This window comes from Rhinopithecus roxellana, chromosome 13 (assembly GCF_007565055.1).
Source record: "Rhinopithecus roxellana isolate Shanxi Qingling chromosome 13, ASM756505v1, whole genome shotgun sequence".
Classification (NCBI taxonomy): Eukaryota; Metazoa; Chordata; class Mammalia; order Primates; family Cercopithecidae; genus Rhinopithecus; species Rhinopithecus roxellana.
Genome location: NC_044561.1, coordinates 85,796,178 through 85,815,191, shown reverse-complemented (window position 1 = coordinate 85,815,191; position 19,014 = coordinate 85,796,178). Strand labels below are relative to the sequence as shown.

The 19,014-nt window shown below is 43.0% G+C and overlaps 1 protein-coding gene and 1 pseudogene across 3 annotated transcripts in view; one reads left to right on the top strand and one right to left on the bottom strand.

Annotated features, from left to right (window-relative positions):
- PCSK2 (proprotein convertase subtilisin/kexin type 2) overlaps positions 1 to 18,133 on the top strand; it is a 249,377-nt gene extending 231,244 nt beyond the window's left edge. For 2 of the 3 annotated variants that reach the window (XM_010381468.2, XM_010381470.2), the window contains 2 exons: positions 1,095 to 1,322; positions 15,103 to 15,800. In XM_010381468.2, the coding sequence (XP_010379770.1) occupies positions 1,095 to 1,322; positions 15,103 to 15,589 (715 nt within the window). In that variant the 3' untranslated portion in view covers positions 15,590 to 15,800. Of the gene's footprint in view, positions 1 to 1,094; positions 1,323 to 15,102 lie in introns of all 3 variants that reach the window. The other variant, XM_010381469.2, reaches the window with a different exon arrangement.
- LOC115892727 lies at positions 13,230 to 13,647 on the bottom strand (annotated as a pseudogene).
- Positions 18,134 to 19,014: the final 881 nt, after the last annotated feature.

Sequence of the window (19,014 nt, the reverse complement as noted above, 5' to 3'; positions counted from 1 at the left end):
AATTTTCATGTGCAGTCCAGATAGATAACCTGTGCGATAACCTGGCCCAAAAACAAATCATGATTTGCAATTTGAAAAACATGGACAATGAGTAGTAACAGACACTAATTTCCAAAAACAATAACATTTACAAGAAGACTAGTTTATTCACTGAACAAACAATGTGCCAAGGAACATCCTGGACACTAAGGATATAAATATGCTGAATATAATTTCTCTACCCTTGAAGAACTGTACCCTCATTTTCAAAAACGGAACACACCCAGGTACCAATTCCCAGATGAAGAAACAGCATGACCAGCACCCAAAAGCTCCCTGTATCCCCTTCCAGTCACTGCCCCACAAGACTGACTACTAATATGACCTCCAACAGCATAGATTAGTCATTCTAATGACTAATGACTAATAATGGAATCATACTTTATGTTCTCTCTTCTGCCTGGCTTCTTTAGCCCAACATGGTATTTGTGAGATTTTTCCATATTATTCAGAGTACCTGGAGTTCATTCATTCTCACTGCCTTATAGTACCCCACATTCTGTAAGTTACACCTCAATTAGTTTACTCATTATTTTTTGGATGGCATGTGGGGTTTTCACAGTTTGGGGCTAGGAGCATTCTAGTACACAGGTCTGGTTAATATGTACACATTTGGTCAGGTATATGCCTAGGAATAGAATTTCCAGGCCATAGCTTAAGCTTAACTTTAGAAGATACAGCCAAACAATTTTCCAGTTTGGTTGGAATAGCTTGCACACTCATCAACAAAGTACATGTGTTCCAGTTGCTCCACGTTTTCTTCAACACTTAACATTGTCAGTCTTTTTCATTTTAGCCATTCCAGTGTGTGTGTTAGAATAGACTTTTGAAATCAATTTATTTAAGTAAGAAAAGCAAGATTTCTTTAATTGACATATATAATGGTTCTGAATAGTGCATGGACACCCTCCCTTGAATTTGAGAGTTCACAGAGAGTCCAAAATCTTACAAAAGGTCTGTGTCCTGGGTGATATTTCTGTTAATCATTGTGCTTCTCTCCCTCTCTCACCCTGCCTCTTGCCCTTGCCCTCTTGCTCTCTGCTTCCTGTATCCAGCCTGGGTCTGACCTGGCGGGACATGCAGCATCTGACTGTGCTCACCTCCAAACGGAACCAGCTTCACGACGAGGTTCATCAGTGGCGGCGCAACGGGGTCGGCCTGGAATTTAATCACCTCTTTGGCTACGGGGTCCTTGATGCAGGCGCCATGGTGAAAATGGCTAAAGACTGGAAAACCGTGCCCGAGAGATTCCACTGTGTGGGAGGCTCCGTGCAGGACCCTGAGTAAGTGGGGGTAGTGGTCCATCTGTTGCATGTGGAAAGTGCCCCTGAGATGGCTCCATGGCATTGGCATAATATCACATTCCCTCTTCATGTTTGGGTCAACTGGACTTTTTGTTTGTTTGTTTTTTTGAGACAAGGTCTCACTTTGTCATCCAGGCTGGAGTGCAGTGGCATGATCATAGCTCACTGCAGCCTTGAACTCCTGGTCTCAATAATCCTCCTGCCTCAGACTTCCAAGTAGTTAGGACCACCGGCGTGTACCACCACACCCAGCTAATTTTTTTATTTTTTGTAGAGACAAAGCCTCACTATGTTGTCCAAGATGGTCTCAAACTCCTGGGCTCAAGTGATCCTTCTGCCTTGCCCTTCCAAAGCACTGGGATTACAGGTGTGAGCCACAATTCTCAGCCTGGATTTAACTCAGGGACAACCAGCTTCCAAGCAGAGCTGCAGGTTTGCACAAATCCAGGGGGCACCATTTACATAGAACACAGAACCCTTGCTTTTGGTTTTGAGCCTTAAGTGTTTCAGTGGTGTATGTCATTATTTCTAAGGGCACAAATCAACCACTATAAGCATCACCCAGCTCAATAAGGAGAACATGACTAGTATCCCCAAAGGCCTGCCCCCGTGACCACTGCCATTGTCATCCCCACGCCAGTGTAGCCATATTCTTACTTCTGACTCCATAGCTTATTTGCCTGTTCCATACTTACTAGACTCATACACTATGTCCTATTTTACAAACTAGATTATTTTGCTTGGAGTTATGTTCGTGAGATCCAATCATGTTTAATGTGTACTTATAGCTTTTTCTCTTTGCTGAAGAGTGTTCCAGTGTATAACACAATTTTTTTAACATTCTGCTTGTGGGACAATCTAAGGACTTGACTTTCCTATGAGTGAGATGGATTGCCACTTGGAGGGATTTGTGTGAGGGGCTCCCCACACAGAAACCACAGCGTTGGTCAACTGCACCCACTTCCCTTCTAAGTGCCCCACCTTGGCAAGGGGATTGGTCAGTAAGGATACTTCTTAATTTCTCTCTGTCCTCCTTGATGCACTAGTAAAATGGAGATACTAATTTATATTATTATCACTGAGGTATTATTTACATATCATGAAATACACAGAACTTAAGTGTGTCATTTGAGTGTTGATAAATGTATACACCCTGGTAACTACCACTGAATCAAGAGATGAGGCATTCCATCAACCCAGGAAGATTCTTCATGCCCACTTCCAGTTCGTCCACACGCTCCACAGACACCCTTTGTTTTTATTCCTTTCTCTGTGGATGCATTTCACCAGTTCTCGGACTGGACTGTGTCCAGTTTCTTTTTCTCAGCATGAAGCTTGTGAGATTCGTCCAGGTCACTGTGTGTAGTCATAGCTCATTCATTCTCATTCTCTCTTGAGAATACACCTCCATGGCTTACGTCATTTAAATGGTGGTAAAATTCATTCTCTGCCAGGGCCGTATTTCTGAGCATCATGCAGCTTGGCCAGAGTCCAACCCCTCTCAGACTTTATCCTTCTAGCCACTCTTCATTGGTCCTAGACTCCCTATATCTCTTCTACTCAGTTACTCAGACCTGAATTCCGATCTTGACTTCACCAACTTAGACAATACTTTTGACCTTTCTGACCCTCTGCTTTAGCAATTCTCAACCTTTGTGCCCTGTCTCCCTTTGACAGCATGGTGACGTCTGTGGGCTCCATCTCAGTCTAATGTTTTGCAAATTCATTAGATAAAATATACGGGATTGCAAAGGAAACCAATTATGTTGAAACCAATTACAAAAATGTTTTAGAAAACAAATTCATGCTGAAATGTATGTCCCCTTGTCAGCACATTAAGTAAAAAGCTCTAGTGGCAAGTCTAATGGCCACAACAATTTCAGAGCAGCAGTGATGATTAACTGCTGCTGCAAGATCCATGCAGTTGCTATGGTGGGACATGAAAATCTGCCAGCTCTTTGATGACAAAGTCCGATGCCACTCTGCTTTGTGGCCTGCATTCATAATCGAAAGAGAAGAAAAATTTCTGTTATAAGCTAGTGAAAATTAAGATGTGGGGTTTTTTTCCATTGAAATTATTAGACCCCTGAATTCTATCCCAATGGGCCCCAAAATAAGAGATTTTTTTCTCTTTCCTCACAAGTAAAACGGAGCTAATGTCTTTCCTCCTCAGGCTGCTGGGAGACTTTAGTAACACACAAGTCTACAGCAGGCACACAGTAGGCACTTAATAAATGTAACGTTGCATCTCCTTCTCATCCATCACTAGATGTGAACAATCCTAGCTCACATCTGTAGAATAAAAAATGATAGCAATCTCCTAGAATTTTTGGTGAAATAATTGTCTGATTTTTATGCAAATTCCAAATCATGTATCCTCTCAGCCTAAAATATCCTCCAATGGACAAGCATGTGCCCTGGGATGCCCATCCTCCCGTGGGCCAGTGTCCTGCCATAGAGGGGCAGCCCACCATAGGTCAACATCCTCCCACGGGCCAGTGTCCTGCTGTAGACGGGCAGCCCACCATAGGTCAGCATCCTCCCATGGGCCAGCATCCTCCCATGGACAAGCATCTTCCCATGAGCATCCTCATTGTTTACTCACTGAGCCCCTAGAAAGTGGCACCAAGTGGATTACTGCCAAGCTGAGTACTTTTTTCCATGAAACAGTCCATGATTTTAGAAGGCCTCACTCTAATCAGCACCACATGGAAAAAATAAAGCTTCAGCCCAAGCCGTATAATAATCTAAAAACACAGAGCTGCCCAAGTCCCAAGTGATGTTATGAATGTCCTATAATAAAAATAGCTACTCTGCACAGTTCCTCACCATTTTCCAAAGCTGCTGTGTCCACCCATCATTTCTATTGAGTCCCGCATCCCTCCTCTCGGCAAGACAGATTTCTCTGAGCTCTAAACAAGTTGATTGACATGGTCAAGGCCACAGAGGCTGTAAGTGTAAGTGAAGACTGGAAGTCACTTTTATGGAGTGCCAACTGCATGCTATGTGCTTTCATACACATAAGCTTCACAGCCACCCTATTGTTGAGAGTGTGCCTTACACTCACACCGTCGAGGTGGGCGTGGGGGTGAATATTTTGAGGCCTTAACAACAAACTGGTCCCATGCTGTGTGTCAGGGAGAAGCACCGACTAGATGTGGTATATGGCTAGGTCCATTTACATTACTGCGTTTAATCCTTGTAAGCCCAAGAGGCATGTCCTATCATTATTACTTTTTATACACAAGGAAGCTGAGATCCAGAAAGGAATAAAAAATACAAAATGTGCTCAGAGTCACAAAGGGCAGAGCAGGACTTGAAGTAAAGCCCATCTAAATCCAAACCCCAGGCTCTTTTCACTACATAACCTTGACCTTAATCAGCAACTGTGCACACAGGCCCTACGTCAGGCCGTCTGTGAGAGCAGCCCTGCTGTGAGCTCACAGGGCCATTACTGATGAGAGGAGGCTGGGAAAGGTCAAGGGCGTGCCAAATGTCATCCAGCTACTAAGCAGCCAAATTGGGATCTGAGCCCAGTCACTTTGACCCCTCACGGTGGGCTCTCAGGTATCTCAGTGACTCCCCCTGGAGATGGTGAGTCTTGGGTGGGGGAGGGAGCTCCAGTAAACATTCCCCTGGGGATTCTGAAACACCCACCTAGTGGGTGCTCCCATCTCCCAAACCCCATCACTGGCATTCCAGAGTCCCTGTCACTGGTCTACAATGCCAAGGTCTACAATGTCTTTTGGGAATGAACAAAGAGACGAGACTGGAAACCACTGTTCAAATGAGGGATTTAAGGCTAAACCCTACTCATCATAACTAACTTCACCCAAAGTCAACATGAAATGGGCATTGACAACTGTTTCCCTTGTTAGAGCTCAGAATAATTTATTGAGAAGTTTGGAAGCGCAGCGACTTTCTGCAGTGGTGAAAATGTTCTGCACTGTCCACTACAATAGCTTGTGGCTATTGAGTGCTAGAAAGGGGATGACTGTGATTAAGAAACTAAAGTTTTCATCCCATTTCATTCTAATTCATTTAAATTTAAATAGCAACATGTGGCTAGTGGCTACCATCTTGGACAGCTAGGTCTTTTTTTTTTTTTTTTTTGAGACGGAGTCTCACTCTGTCGCCCAGGCTGCAGTGCAGTGGCATGATCTCGGCTTACTGGAACCTCCACCCCTCCAGGTTTTTAAGCAGTTCTCTGCCTCAGCCTCTGGAGTAGCTGGGATTACAGGCGTGTGCCACCACGCCCAGCTAATTCTTTTGTATTTTTGTTAGAGACGGGGTTTCACCATCTTGGCCAGGCTGGTTTTGAACTCCTGACCTCATGATCCACCCACCTCGGCCTCCCAAAGTGCTGAGATTACAGGCATGAGCTACCGCACCCGGCTACGGGCAGCCAGGTCTAAGGCACATCTGGTAGTTAGGTCTTAGCAGGAGGGATGCTGAATTGTGCAAACTGAATGGGAAGTGGAGATTTAATAACATAAACTCTATGAAGGGGTGTCAAGAAGATGAAACTAAAAGAAAGGCTGGCTGGTCCATTTTATAGCCTCATGCCTTCCCCCAGCACAACATCTGATTGCAGCATCCCAGAAGCCTAAAGGCAGCCTTGCGAGGGTGATAGTAAGAACTGCTGCTAAGGACTTCTCTCGGACAGTCACTGCTAGCCCTTTACTTCCACTATCTCATTTAATCCCAGGAGGTTGGCATTCCTAGTCTTAATTTAGGTGAGAAAACAGGATCAGACAAATAAAGCAAATGGCCTTAACTCCTATGTCCTTAATCCATTCCACAAGGCCCTGGGGCCTGGAACCTCCTTCCCTTATTGCAAAAGGAAAAAGACTTACAATGTTTGTGCCTTTACAGACACTCTGCAAGCAGCGGGTAGGGGCTGGACTGTCCCCCACAGGCAGCGCAACTGGCACAATGTCTACATTTAGTTGCACATAAGCAATATTTACAATTAACAAAAAGTCGGCGCCATTGCATTATTTAGGGTAAGAGTTAGCTTGGAATATACTGAGGCCCTCTTAGTCAAGGTACACGTCGATACCAGGCTTTATTTTCTGAGATTGCACTGGACAAGCAGGACAGACCTCTAATGATCGCCAAGCACCATGTGATTATGAGAGAGGGCAGGAGGGGAGCACCGCGGGAAAGGAGAGAGAGGAATGAGGATGTAAGCTGAGATGAACGGCAATTTATCTCCCAGTTTCTGAATATGCTTAGCATTCCGTCATAATCTGCATACATGTGGAATTTAAGGCCAGAGGGAACACTGGAAATAATGTTGTCCGAGTCCCTCTAAGGAATCTGAGGTCCGGAGATGAGATCATCCCAACATCTCACAACTAGCCAGGAACTTTATGCAAGATCAATGCAGTGTTTTCAATGAAGAGAAACGGGAGAGCTATTTCAGCACTAACTCAGCTGGGCCCTCTCAAAGGACTGGGCCCTTGTCTGTCGTATTCACTGGTATACCCCTAGTGCCTAGAATGGTGCCGGGCATTTGGTAGACAGGTGATAAATATTTTTTAAATGAATGAGGGAATGAAAATATTCAGCCAGCATCAGCTGGACACAAGAGAAATGTCTGACTGGTGGCAATAGGACCGGCGGGCCAGCCAGGCAAACGTGGCAAGGAGGCTCTGCCCTAGTTGGAAGGGCTCTGCCTCCTCTCAGTGCCCTCCGGTCACTCGTCCACCCCCACACTGGAACTTGTTCTCAGATGCAGATGAGTTAGGTCTAGGGCAAATATACTTGTTGAAGAACACAGAGGCTACACAGGGAGATTTGGAGGGCAGCCCCAGGGCTGGCTGTGCCGCTTGGCAGAGGAGGCCCTTATGACCACGAAGCACACTCGTGGGGCGGTAGGATCGAGGAATCAACAGCCGTGGCAATCGCCACTCTCCATAATGTGCAGGGCTGCACAGAAACAGCTTCCAAGGTGCAGTGAGTGGTGATTGTCAGGTTTGTGGGTTTCCTCGGCATTAATCTTCCCGGAGAAGGAGTCAATTTGAAAAGCAATTTTCTAAAGAGGCTTTATCAAGAGAGTCAGTGAAGGATGCTCAGCTACAATCAAAGGGGAAAATACACCTGGCTGTGACCAGCTGCACCAGCTGTGTGTGCAATGAGCGGAGCCAGACCAGGCCGGCCCCATCAGCCAGCCTGGAGTGACCTGTCCAGCACAGTCTGCCCCCAGCCCCTCTGGGCACCCTGAGGGGACTATTCACTGAGCTCCTTTAAGGCTGTGCCAAAATATGTGATCCGGCTTTGAAGTTTAAGTGAATTTTGAAATAAATGTTAAAACCTGGTATCAATGCCGGAAGCAGCATGGGAGTGAGAAGTCAGTGTGTGCTCGGCCCTGTGCCACCTGGGGGACTGTGAACCAGCACTCCCGAGCTGCAGAGTCTTCCTGCACAAGCTCATGCCCACCTGACTCTGCTACAGGGAGAGGAGAAAACCTCATCATGGCTACCTGCTGAGTGTCCTCATGTGACTGCCACAAAAGCAGGCATTTTAGGCACTTGAGAAAGAGTGGTTATCATTGTTTCTATTGTGATTATTCTATCAAAACAATCACAGCTTTATAACTTTTTTTTTTTTGAGACAGAGTCTTACTCTGTCACCCAGGCTAGAGTGCAGTGGCACAATCTTGGCTCACTGCAACCTCCACCGTCCAGGTTGAAGCGATTCTCCTGCCTCAGCCTCCCGAGTAGCTGGGACTACAGGCATCTGCCACCACAACTGGCCAATTTTTGTATTTTTAGTAGAGCCGGGTTTCACCATGTTAACCAGGCTGGTGTCGAACTCCTGACCTCAGGTGATCTGCCTGCCTTGGCCTCCCAAAGTGTTGCGATTACAGGCATGAGCCACCACACCAAGCCACAGCTTCATAACTTTATCATGCAGTTGAAGATTCATAACACAAGAAGCATTCCCCAGGGCCTCCTGGGAGGCAACACGTATTTCTTGACACAAGGCAGTTTAAACACTTACTCACAATGATGTGCAATAAAATAAAGATACAAGCCACCCCACACCCCTAAGTTTGTCTTTTATAGGACTTGAACACTAGGCTTTTGCGTATTATCTCTAATAGGTCAAAGAAGAACTCTTTTTTTTTTTTTTTTTTTGAGATCAAGTCTCGCTGTGTCACCCAGGCTACAGTGCAGTGGCATGATTTTAGCTCACTGCAACCTCCACCTCCCACGTGCAAGCGATTCTCCTGCCACAGCCTCCTGAGTAGCTGGTATTACAGGTACACACCACCATGCCTGGCTAATTTTTGTATTTTTAGTAGAGACGGAGTTTCTCCATGTTGGTCAGGCTGGTCTTGAACTCCTGACCTCGTGATCCGCCTGCCTTGGCCTCCCAAAGTGCTGGGATTACAGGCATGAGCCACCGCTCCCGACCTAAGAACTCTTAAACCTCCAGAAAGCATACTTCATTTTCTGCAGCAAATGAGCTCCAGATCATGGCCTGGAAACTAACACCCTATGACTATTTAAAATATTTCTGCAGAGCCTCTTTTTGTTCCACCACCAACCTCCTCCTATTTAACCTTCTTATAAATTGACAGTTCCTGAGCATGTATCTCCTTTTTGCTTTAAAATAAGAATGTTGTATTCCTTTTCTTATAAAAGCAATACATGGTCACTGTAAGAAAATCAGAAAATACAAGTGAGCAAAAAAAAAGAGAGAAACAAGAAACATCTGGAAAATACGGTTCCTAGGCTCTCCCAATGCCATGATGCCTGCCAAAAACCTTACCTGTGAGGGGAGAATGGTGTTCTTTCTCTACCAAGTTCGCTGCCTTTGGAATTCACAGCATGCTTTTAATTTAATTTCATAGTAACTTAACATTCTCAGAAGAGTCTAGCCACATGTCTCCTCTCTCAGGGGACCCAGCTCTTGTGCAGGAAGCAGTTCACATGGCAGGGCAGGATCGGGCAGTTTTTCTAGCTGGCAGTCTCTCCATGGTGGTTTAAAAAAAGCCAGACTCTCAGCCAACGTGAAAAGAGTTGTTCTAGTGCTGGGATGATCTTTTAGGATGGAAGGAGAGAAATATAGATTGGACCAAACCTGAGATGACCTTCAACCACACCATGGCTAAGAGGGCTTCAGTAGATGGTGAAAGTACCTGGTTCGGATCCTCTTCCCTGGGCTGTGCACCACCCCAGCTGCTGTGGGCATTGGCTGCTAACCGTGGTCTTCTGCCTGTGTCTCTGAAGAATCACCCTCAGGGGCTATGGAAACCCGGCTGAAATAAGAATACATAAAACCAATGCTCCTGCCCCCAAGCAGGACAACTGTGTGGTGGTGTTGATGCTCCAAAGCCAGCATGGCCTCTGACTGCCAGGCACACCCCAGTGTCTAAGGCTTCTAGGAAAATGTGTGATTCTTAACACAAGTTTGTGTGTTTGTCCCTACTCCCACCTGTCTTTTGGCTTTCCAAGGTGCATGGAATATTTCTTTCAGTCTCCCTCTATCTCTCCCTTGCACCCTCTCTCACAAATGCACAACACTCACTCTAAAGTAAGACTTTTAGCCTGGGCAGTCGGTGGCCTGTGTTCTAGTTTCCCCTTCTCAGCCTTGCTGTCATTTTCCCTCCCTTGGTCTTAGTCACTAAGGCCTTCCCCACGACCGTGGGGCTCCTGGGAGAAACAGATACGACAGCTGCCATGGAAGATTCACACAGACAGGAACACACCAGCCCTTGTTGTCCTGCCAATAAGGCTCCTTCTTGGGACTCCAATTCCAGGCTCCTCTACCATGCCCTTAATGTCAAAGTGGTCCCCAGCCTAGATCTATCTTTACAATAACTTCTTAAGGGCTTTTTAAAGAAAGCAAAAGAAGTGAGAGTGACTGAGCCCACAAGATGGAATGAGGCCCATATTCTGTATCACCAGCGATGACATGAATATAGTCAATAGGCCTCAGACACTGTGCAGAGGGATGGGGTAATCAGTTTCCAGTTGCTCTTCTCTAGAGACAAATAACACCTGTTTTAGGTTGGGTTGCCTGGAAGCAGAGCCTGTGAGCCAGGCAAAAACTGAATGCCCTTGAAACAGAAGCCCAAGAGACTCTGCCTCTTGTTGTTGTTCTTATCAGATTCAAATTCAACATACATAAACAATTTAGACCCACACTATCCAGTACGAAGCAACCAGCCACACGTGGTTATATAATCACATATTAGATTAATTAAAATTGAATAAAATAAATTGAACATTCATTTCTTCATTCACATGATCTATGTTTCAATTGCTCACTAGCCACATGTAGCCAGTGGCTACCATACTAGAGCTTATATATATAGAACATTTCCATCATTGTGGCTAGTGGTGGTCTAGACATTTGTAAATATACTATGTATATAAGTATATATGTATAGACACATTATATATATGTACACATATAATGTATATGTATGATAATTTATCTTGCCAGCAACTGTTCAGGGCAGGAATTAATAGCTCAGATCATGCAAATACTTGCTCACAACTGGACTCATAGTCTGAGACTCTTCGCGCCACCCTATGCAGCTGTCCACAGCTGGGCTGGAGCCCAAACAATCTTTAGTCATTTATCACCTTACCTGTTCTGTTTCTGATCTTGTTCTGAATAAATAGCACCGTCCTTGAGAAATCCAGGTTATGCCCGTCATTACCCCGACCTCCAAAGTTGGCTTAAATCCTGCTTTCCACCAAATGGATGGATTTCCCCAGATCCTGGGGACAGAAAGACCACCCCCACCATCACTGGATCCCCATAGCTGATGGACACTCCATACATCATTCAGCATCAGCATCCAGGGGTGGGAGAGGAGAACACAGCAGTGCTCCATGAAACCGTTTAAGTATATACTTGTAAAGTTCCTCCGGAGAGTATTAATGAACTGCACTGTATGTTTCAGCAAGCCCTCCCAGGCTCATGGCCTTGGTTCCTAGGGCAACGCAGAACCAAGGTTTGACTCCGAGCTGGGCATGCAACCACTGTCTTTTTGTAAATGTGCTTTATAAGATGTGTGTTTAAAAATATCCACCATCTTATACTCCAAAATAAAAGCCATGTTGAGGAAGGATATTTGCATAGGCAATGGGCCAGTACCATGTGCCAAGCATTGTGCCTGGTATTTTATTTATTTATTTATTTTTCAGCACAGAAAGATAATATTTATTATATTTTAGCTAGAAACAGAGCAGATAGCTAGTTCACGAGGTATGAATTTTTTTTTCTTAAATCAGGCTTAAACAACAATAATAAAAAACAAATCTGCATATATATGTTGGTCACTATTATAATCTTCAAGGGCACAAAAGCCAGTAGCATAAAGAAACATGAATAATGACTGAGAAGTTCTGATGTGCCAAAAACAAAGATCATTGCATTAAACTCCTTTATTTTGCTAATTTAATTATTAAACATTTAATAATTATTAATTATTATTTGGCAAAATATCAAACATGCAGATAGTATTCCTACAAGAATATTGCCTTAATATCATCAATATTAACACTAAGTTTATTCCTCTCCAAAATTCAATGAGTTGTGGTTCCACTTTCTATACTTACTAGTGTTAGTGGTAATATGAAAAACTGATTTTGTTTGCAGGGTTAAGTAGCAGATTGACTTCGCATTTGGTGGCCAGCTGTGTACCCTAATTTTTCATCTATTTTCTTAATAAATTTAATTACATTTCATAAACCCTGAGATAACCTGCTAATGATTGTGTACTTTTAATCTATACTTTATTCCACTCAATTTGAACCCCACATAATAAGTCTTCAAAATTATTTGCAGATGGTTGTAATTGAAGCAATGACAAAATTTACTACTCGTATAGATAAGACTGATAACAAGGCCTTTAACTAAGAGTTGCATATTTTATATGCACTTTTAACTTGCTAGGAGCAACTCTTAAAATTACATCTATCATTCTGTCAGAAAGCAGTAAGTGCTTTTCATTTTGCTTCTATACGTGTAACCAGATTCACCTTTTTCCTCCCTTGTAAAACAACTATTTTTTTCCTTCCCCAAGTATTAATACTTGTCTTCCAACTGAACAACTGCTAAACAGAACTTAGCATTTGCACAGCACATTGATAACTATAGTGCTTAGCACAGACATATGCCCACAATAGGCATCTGATAAATGTTTGTTCCACATGGCATGAATTGTAAGGCAGCTGTTTGAGTCACATACTGTTCATCATATACTGCAACTAATTTTATTTAACTAGGAAATTCAGTTTGCCAGATTTAATTATTCACCCTCAAGTGTAAATCCAAAAATTTGAAATAAAAAAGTCGATTTACTAATCCTCAGAAAAAGTAAACAAGTTAATCATAGCTGTTACTATACTGTTAATTGATAGAGATTTTTAAAAAAATACTTTCCACTAAATATTATGTACAATTAAGTGAGGGGAAGAAAGTTTAAAAAAATGAAAAGATGTTAGCTAATTCTCATCATTTTCTCCACATTTATCCTTGCAGCTTATTTATTCATATATTTATTCCTGTTAACTTCTCTAGCTGAAAGAGAATTTTATTATCTGAATGGAGTTCCCTATCACCATATATCCCCATCACAAAATACTAGTGAAAAGCTGATGTAAATGTAAGATTGTATTTTCATGTCATGCCATATTTCTGCATTTATTTTTTGCTAGCATTAAATTTTTCCTACTTAAATGATGCTGCATAAAATACGAGACAATCTGCCAATTACTATGATATTGCTTGCTTATAATATTCAGTTTTTGTTGATAGCTTTAAAGTATATTACACACTTGTCATTTAGCACACTAATAAATAACTATTTTTGAAAGGATACACTGACAAATTCTTAAGTTAATGGCTTTAGCCCAACATTTTTAGTCAGTTAAAGAACAATAGCAATGGCAAAAACATTAACAATACAGTTCATGGTCCAGTTCTCCCATCTTACAGTACAGGTTCCATCAGATGTGGTATCCCAAAAACAAGAGCTGGCTGTGAACGCCGTATGCGCTCTTCTGGACCACTGCACAGTTCACAGTATATTTATAAGCTTTTCCCAGCTTAACCAGATGTGTTAAGGATTATTCCACTATGCTTGCGGTTGGTCCACGGGTTGACGTTGTTGTAATTATAATCTTCACCACCTAAAACCCCATCTGCACACTCTGACAATATTGTGAGCTTCCTCAGCATTGAGGCCAACCTCGCAGTGGCGTTGGTGCTCCTCTATGGTAGCACCGGCTCTCCCTAGGGGCAGAGCGACGCCTGTGCCTGGTATTTTATACATGGTCTTATTTAACCACATAAGAACCACCCCCAATGACAGTGAAACTTCAAATACTTAAATAACCTGCCCAAGCTCTCATGAGCAGTAAACATAGAAGCAGAATTCTAATCCAAATGGGTTTATTCCCAAAGTCTGGAGTCTTTCTATTACACCATGTAACCCTCAAATGCAGTTTCCTTTTTTCCTTCTTTCTAGTGCAAGAATCTTTGAGCTTCTCACACTCCAAGAAGGCCATCTCCAGAAAGGAGATTGCCTGTAAGGACAGCCTAGAGAATACTTAGGCTTAACCTCGCTCCAACTCTCGCCAAAGAGACCCCCAAAGTCTCCTGATTGCTCATTGGACTGCCTTTCACTGGAATGAATTTACCCATTTTCAGCTTTTCTTAATGGTAGTAATAGCAGTCATATTAGCAATAGCTTCTATTTATCGAAGTACTTAGCACTTTGAAAGAAAAGCATTACGAGTTCCTGCCTCAGTCTGGGTTGTCCCAAAAGTCCAAGCTGAGACAAGACTTGGGTGCTCACAGCTTTTTGAGAAATGATCCCAGGTAACACAAGTGAGGAAGTGGGGATGTAAAATAAGGGAGGGGAGAAAAGCCAATGAAGAGTGCATGAATGAGTGAGTTGCCACCGTGGGCAGCTGAGCTCAGTCCCACTAGGCACACTGAGTTGTCACGCTGAGGAATAGAGAAGCTGGGGTAAAAACCTGTCAGTCATTGGGAGACAGTTACCCCTCAAAGGTTAAATCCCTGCCACCTTTGGGCCGCCTTGCACACTGGCTGCACAGGCTTCCATGGAGGTGGGAGGAAGCCCGGAAACACCGGGAGATTCTCCTGCCTGGGGTGGGAAGCAGTGGAGGTGCAACGGAGCTTCAGCTGCAGGCAAACTCAGAAGAGACTTAGGAGACTCAGGAGGGGCATCACAGCTTCTGCTACTTTCTCCTTCCACATGGAAGGTTCCAAGTGTAAGTAACTTGCTCACAGCTGGGTGTGTTGGCTCACACCTGTAATCTCAGCACTTTGGAAGGCCAAGGCAGCTGGATCACTTGAGGCCAGAAGTTCAAGACCAGTCTGTCCAACATGGTGAAACTCTGTCTCTACTAAAAATACCAAAAAATTAGCCAGGCTTGGTGGCACATGCCTGTAACCCTGGCTACTAGGGAGGCTGAGGCATGAGAATCTCTTGAACCCAGGAGCTGGAGGTTGCAGTGAGCTGAGATCACACCACTGCACTCCAGCCTGGGCAACAGAGTGAGACCCTGTCTCGAAAGAAAGAAAGAACAAAAAGATATAAATAACTTACTCAGGCTTGCACAGCCAGTGTGAGAACTAAACCCAGGTCTGTCTGATCAACCCCAAAGCCCTTGCCGTTTCTGCTACCTGAAGCTGCCCCCAAAATCCTGTGTAAGGTGCACCCACCACTGTTTATCCTATCTCTTCTTCACTCTGTCCTCAGGAAAATTCCATCCACTGGCAAGTTGGTGCTGACACTCACAACCGATGCCTGTGAGGGGAAGGAAAATTTTGTCCGCTATCTGGAGCATGTCCAGGCTGTCATCACAGTCAATGCAACCAGGAGAGGAGACCTGAACATCAACATGACTTCCCCTATGGGCACCAAGTCCATTTTGCTAAGCCGGCGTCCGAGGGATGATGACTCCAAGGTGGGCTTTGACAAGTGGCCTTTCATGACCACCCACACGTGGGGGGAAGACGCCCGAGGCACCTGGACCCTGGAGCTGGGGTTTGTCGGCAGTGCTCCGCAGAAGGGGGTGCTGAAGGAGTGGACCCTGATGCTGCATGGCACTCAGAGCGCCCCGTACATCGACCAGGTGGTGCGGGATTACCAGTCCAAGCTGGCCATGTCCAAGAAAGAGGAGCTGGAGGAAGAGCTGGACGAAGCCGTGGAGAGAAGCCTGAAAAGCATCCTTAGCAAGAACTAGGGCTGCACATCCGCCTTCCCCGCCGCCCTCCCTCCCTGGCTCCACCTCTGTCCTCGCTCCACGTTTCAGGCAGGCACCTAGCAATTCCATCACCCATACAGGGAATTCCATCTTCTTAATCCGAAGCTTCGCTCACTGTCAATGATTATTTTCATTACAATGGAAACAATCTTTTTTACTCTATGCCCCAAATATAGCGTTCCCAACAACATCCATGTCCTATGTGTGACTCCAGATTCTTTATTTCTGTCATTCAAAAGGGTGATATCCTGAAAAAAAACAAAAAAACAAAAAAGTGGGACAGCTTTCCCCTAATTTTTTTTTTATTTCTGAGAAGAGAAAAGAACCCATTTTAAAAGCCACATACAGTGACTCCAAGAACGATTGTCCGTGGTCTCAAATGAGGGGCTGTTATGTAACAAGAAAATCAAAGCTGAGGCCAGGGGGTAAGCGCCACATCTCTGAAAGCACAGGAGACACGGTGCTGTAAATCCTTTGGGGAGTGATGTTTTGAATTTAGAGATTGTCCAGGGGTGTAGATTAAGGTGGTGTGATTCAAAAGATGCCATTCATAGAGAGCCCTAGTTACTGCATAGGGAAAGTAAAGATCCAGGAAGCATGAGGGCTGGATATTTTACTACCAACGCCAAGATAATTCACTCTACTCAGCCAGCATGGCGAATATAAAACTTACGGAGCGTGGCTGTGCTCTCACCAGCTGCTCCTCTGAGTTATGTTAAAATCCGCTAGAGCAGCCCAAATTTTTCTCAGTTTGTATAGAGTTCATCCCAGCCCCAATTTTCTGGGGCTCCTCACATCCAAAAGAGAAGAAAAATTAAGACAAGCCTGGCAACACACCTGGTGAAGAGTAGTTTACTAGCTTTTCAAACAAGAATGTCCCTTTTCCTAAGTCACTTTGAGGTTTCTTAATCTGATCTGAGTGAGAGGCGAGAGGAATATTTTTTTTTTTTTTTTTTTTTTTTACAGCTTTATACACATAGACGTGGGCTTTGATTTCCAAATAATATAATGGAAGAGCAACCTCATACTCCCCCACAGTTTGATGTCATTAATGTGTTGGGGAAAAGGCCTCTGTCCTGAAAGAGTCATGGGAGGTTAAAGGGGCACGTTTGAAGATGCGAGCGCTATCTTCACATAGTTCTCCAGTTGTAAGGAGCCTCTTCTGCCAAGAGAGGACCATGCAATTCATCCCAGAGGAACCTGAGGCCTGAAGGAGGCGAGAGAAGACCTCTGTTAGGAAAGCACACAGTTACCTTCTCGGCAACTAAGCAATCCCTGAGACCATTTAACACGCAACCCAAAGGTTATGGTCAATCCCAAAAGTCACCACTTTATTCCCAACTAGACATTACTAGACTAGACCTCAGGTCACTTTGTTTACCTACTCAGAGATTGGCTTCTCATCCCCAGTCCCAGTGCACACCCATTCCCAAGAAATGCTTTGTCTTCAGCCTCTCCAGGTACCATCTCCCTTCCTATGGGAGCACGGAGCTTAGCCTGGAGCCCCTCTCCTTCAAGCCAGCAACACAGAGCACTAGGTTCAATTCCCTGAAGGTGGCCACTTTAAGAGAGAAACCTGAAAACCCCATTTGCTTTCTTTTCTCCCATATTGGCATGGATTTCTGTCTTCTCTAACACCTTGTGACCTTCTCTATATCATGCTTTAAAGTGTAATAATATGATTTTTTAAAAGAAATTTATTACTTGTTGCAAAGGTCTTTTTAAACCAGTTTAGATTTCAAGAAAAAATAAATGGAAATAATTGAAAATTCATTTCACATTAATGGTCTGAAAATAAACCAAAGGACATTATGTGTGCATGTGTGTATAAGTGCACACAGAAATATATATACATATGTAGACTATATACATGTGTGTATATATGTGTATATATACATACACTTGTATAAATGTATATACACATATACCTATAATGTGTGTATGTGTATTTATTGAAGAAACAGATACCATATTCATCTCGAAAATAATATTCAGAGAATATCAAGATGATTCTGGCTGAAGAAAAAGGCCAGTGGAAATTCAGGTGAAAATATTCATCAATTCCCATTGCATCACTTCTGTAATTTTGCAGCTCTCTGTATAAACATTAAATGTCTTATATAGCAGCAAAAATATAAAATAGTTGTCCATATTTTCACAGGTGTGGTGTAATTTATAAAATTAGAAAGCAACATATCAGCTTCTTAAGAGAAATGGCAAGTTTTGATATGAGTATACAATATATAAAAATATATATAGTGCTATATATAAATATTTGGTCTCTTTCATTTTTTGCATCAGTATTAACACTAAAATATGTCTCACTAGTGATGTTTTTATGATATCCCTGATCCTAACTCAAGAGACAGTTATTTATAGTCATTTATTTTAAAAAATGAAAATAAGTGAATAATGATTAATTAGGTTAACATTGTTGCTCCCTGTGACAAAATTTTATAAGTCAATTTCAAAAGACATGTTGTAAATTAGGAGGATCAACAATAAAACATTACCTTCCAGAAATTATGTCAGATGTGCTATATCGTACATGAAAATATGTTCATCCATTCTAGGGACAGATAATTTAAAAATTGCCAAAGAGAGATCTAAAGAGCCTGCTTTAATAAGTATGCATAAAAGATATAATTAGAATATAAATCATACACAAATTATGATGTACAGCAGTAGTTTTCAAAATCTAGTTACATCCATTAGTGGGTTGTAAAATCAACTTAGGAAGTCAGTTTTTAATAAAATAGAATAACTTAGAATACAGTAGGAGAGAAGAAAATCATAGGATAGAATAGAATAGAATAGAATAATCATGCATAATAAGGATAAGTATTGTTTCCTGAAATATTTGTTTCAGATTTGTGTGTGCACACGTGTGTGTGTCTGAGTGTGTGTACTAGATCACAATGTAAAATACATTTTTCATTGTGGGTGATGGTCAAAAATCTTTTAGAAACACTATTCTAAAATATATTAATCAGGCTAGACTAAGTTATGCTGTAGTAACAGACAGTCTCAAAATCTCAGTGGTTTAATACAACAAAGGTTTACTTATCATCCACACAAATTCCAGTGAAGGTTCAGGTGACTCCCCAAGGCCACAGACCTCCATGCAGTGACTCAGGATCCAGGCTGCTTCACCTTATGTAATCCTAACACAAGGCTGCTATAATCACCATGCAAAAAAGAACCCAAGGAGGACATTCATCCACTCCTCGATGTTTAGCCTGAAGGAGACACACGCATCACTTCTGCCCATTGCCCACTGGCCAGTATTGGACAATAGCCCTGGCTAAATGCAAAACAACAACTAAGGGAATATTTGGTGAGCATTAGAGTTTCTACCACAGAGAGTGCTTCACATTCCCTTAAAACATGTTCTTTTTTTTTTT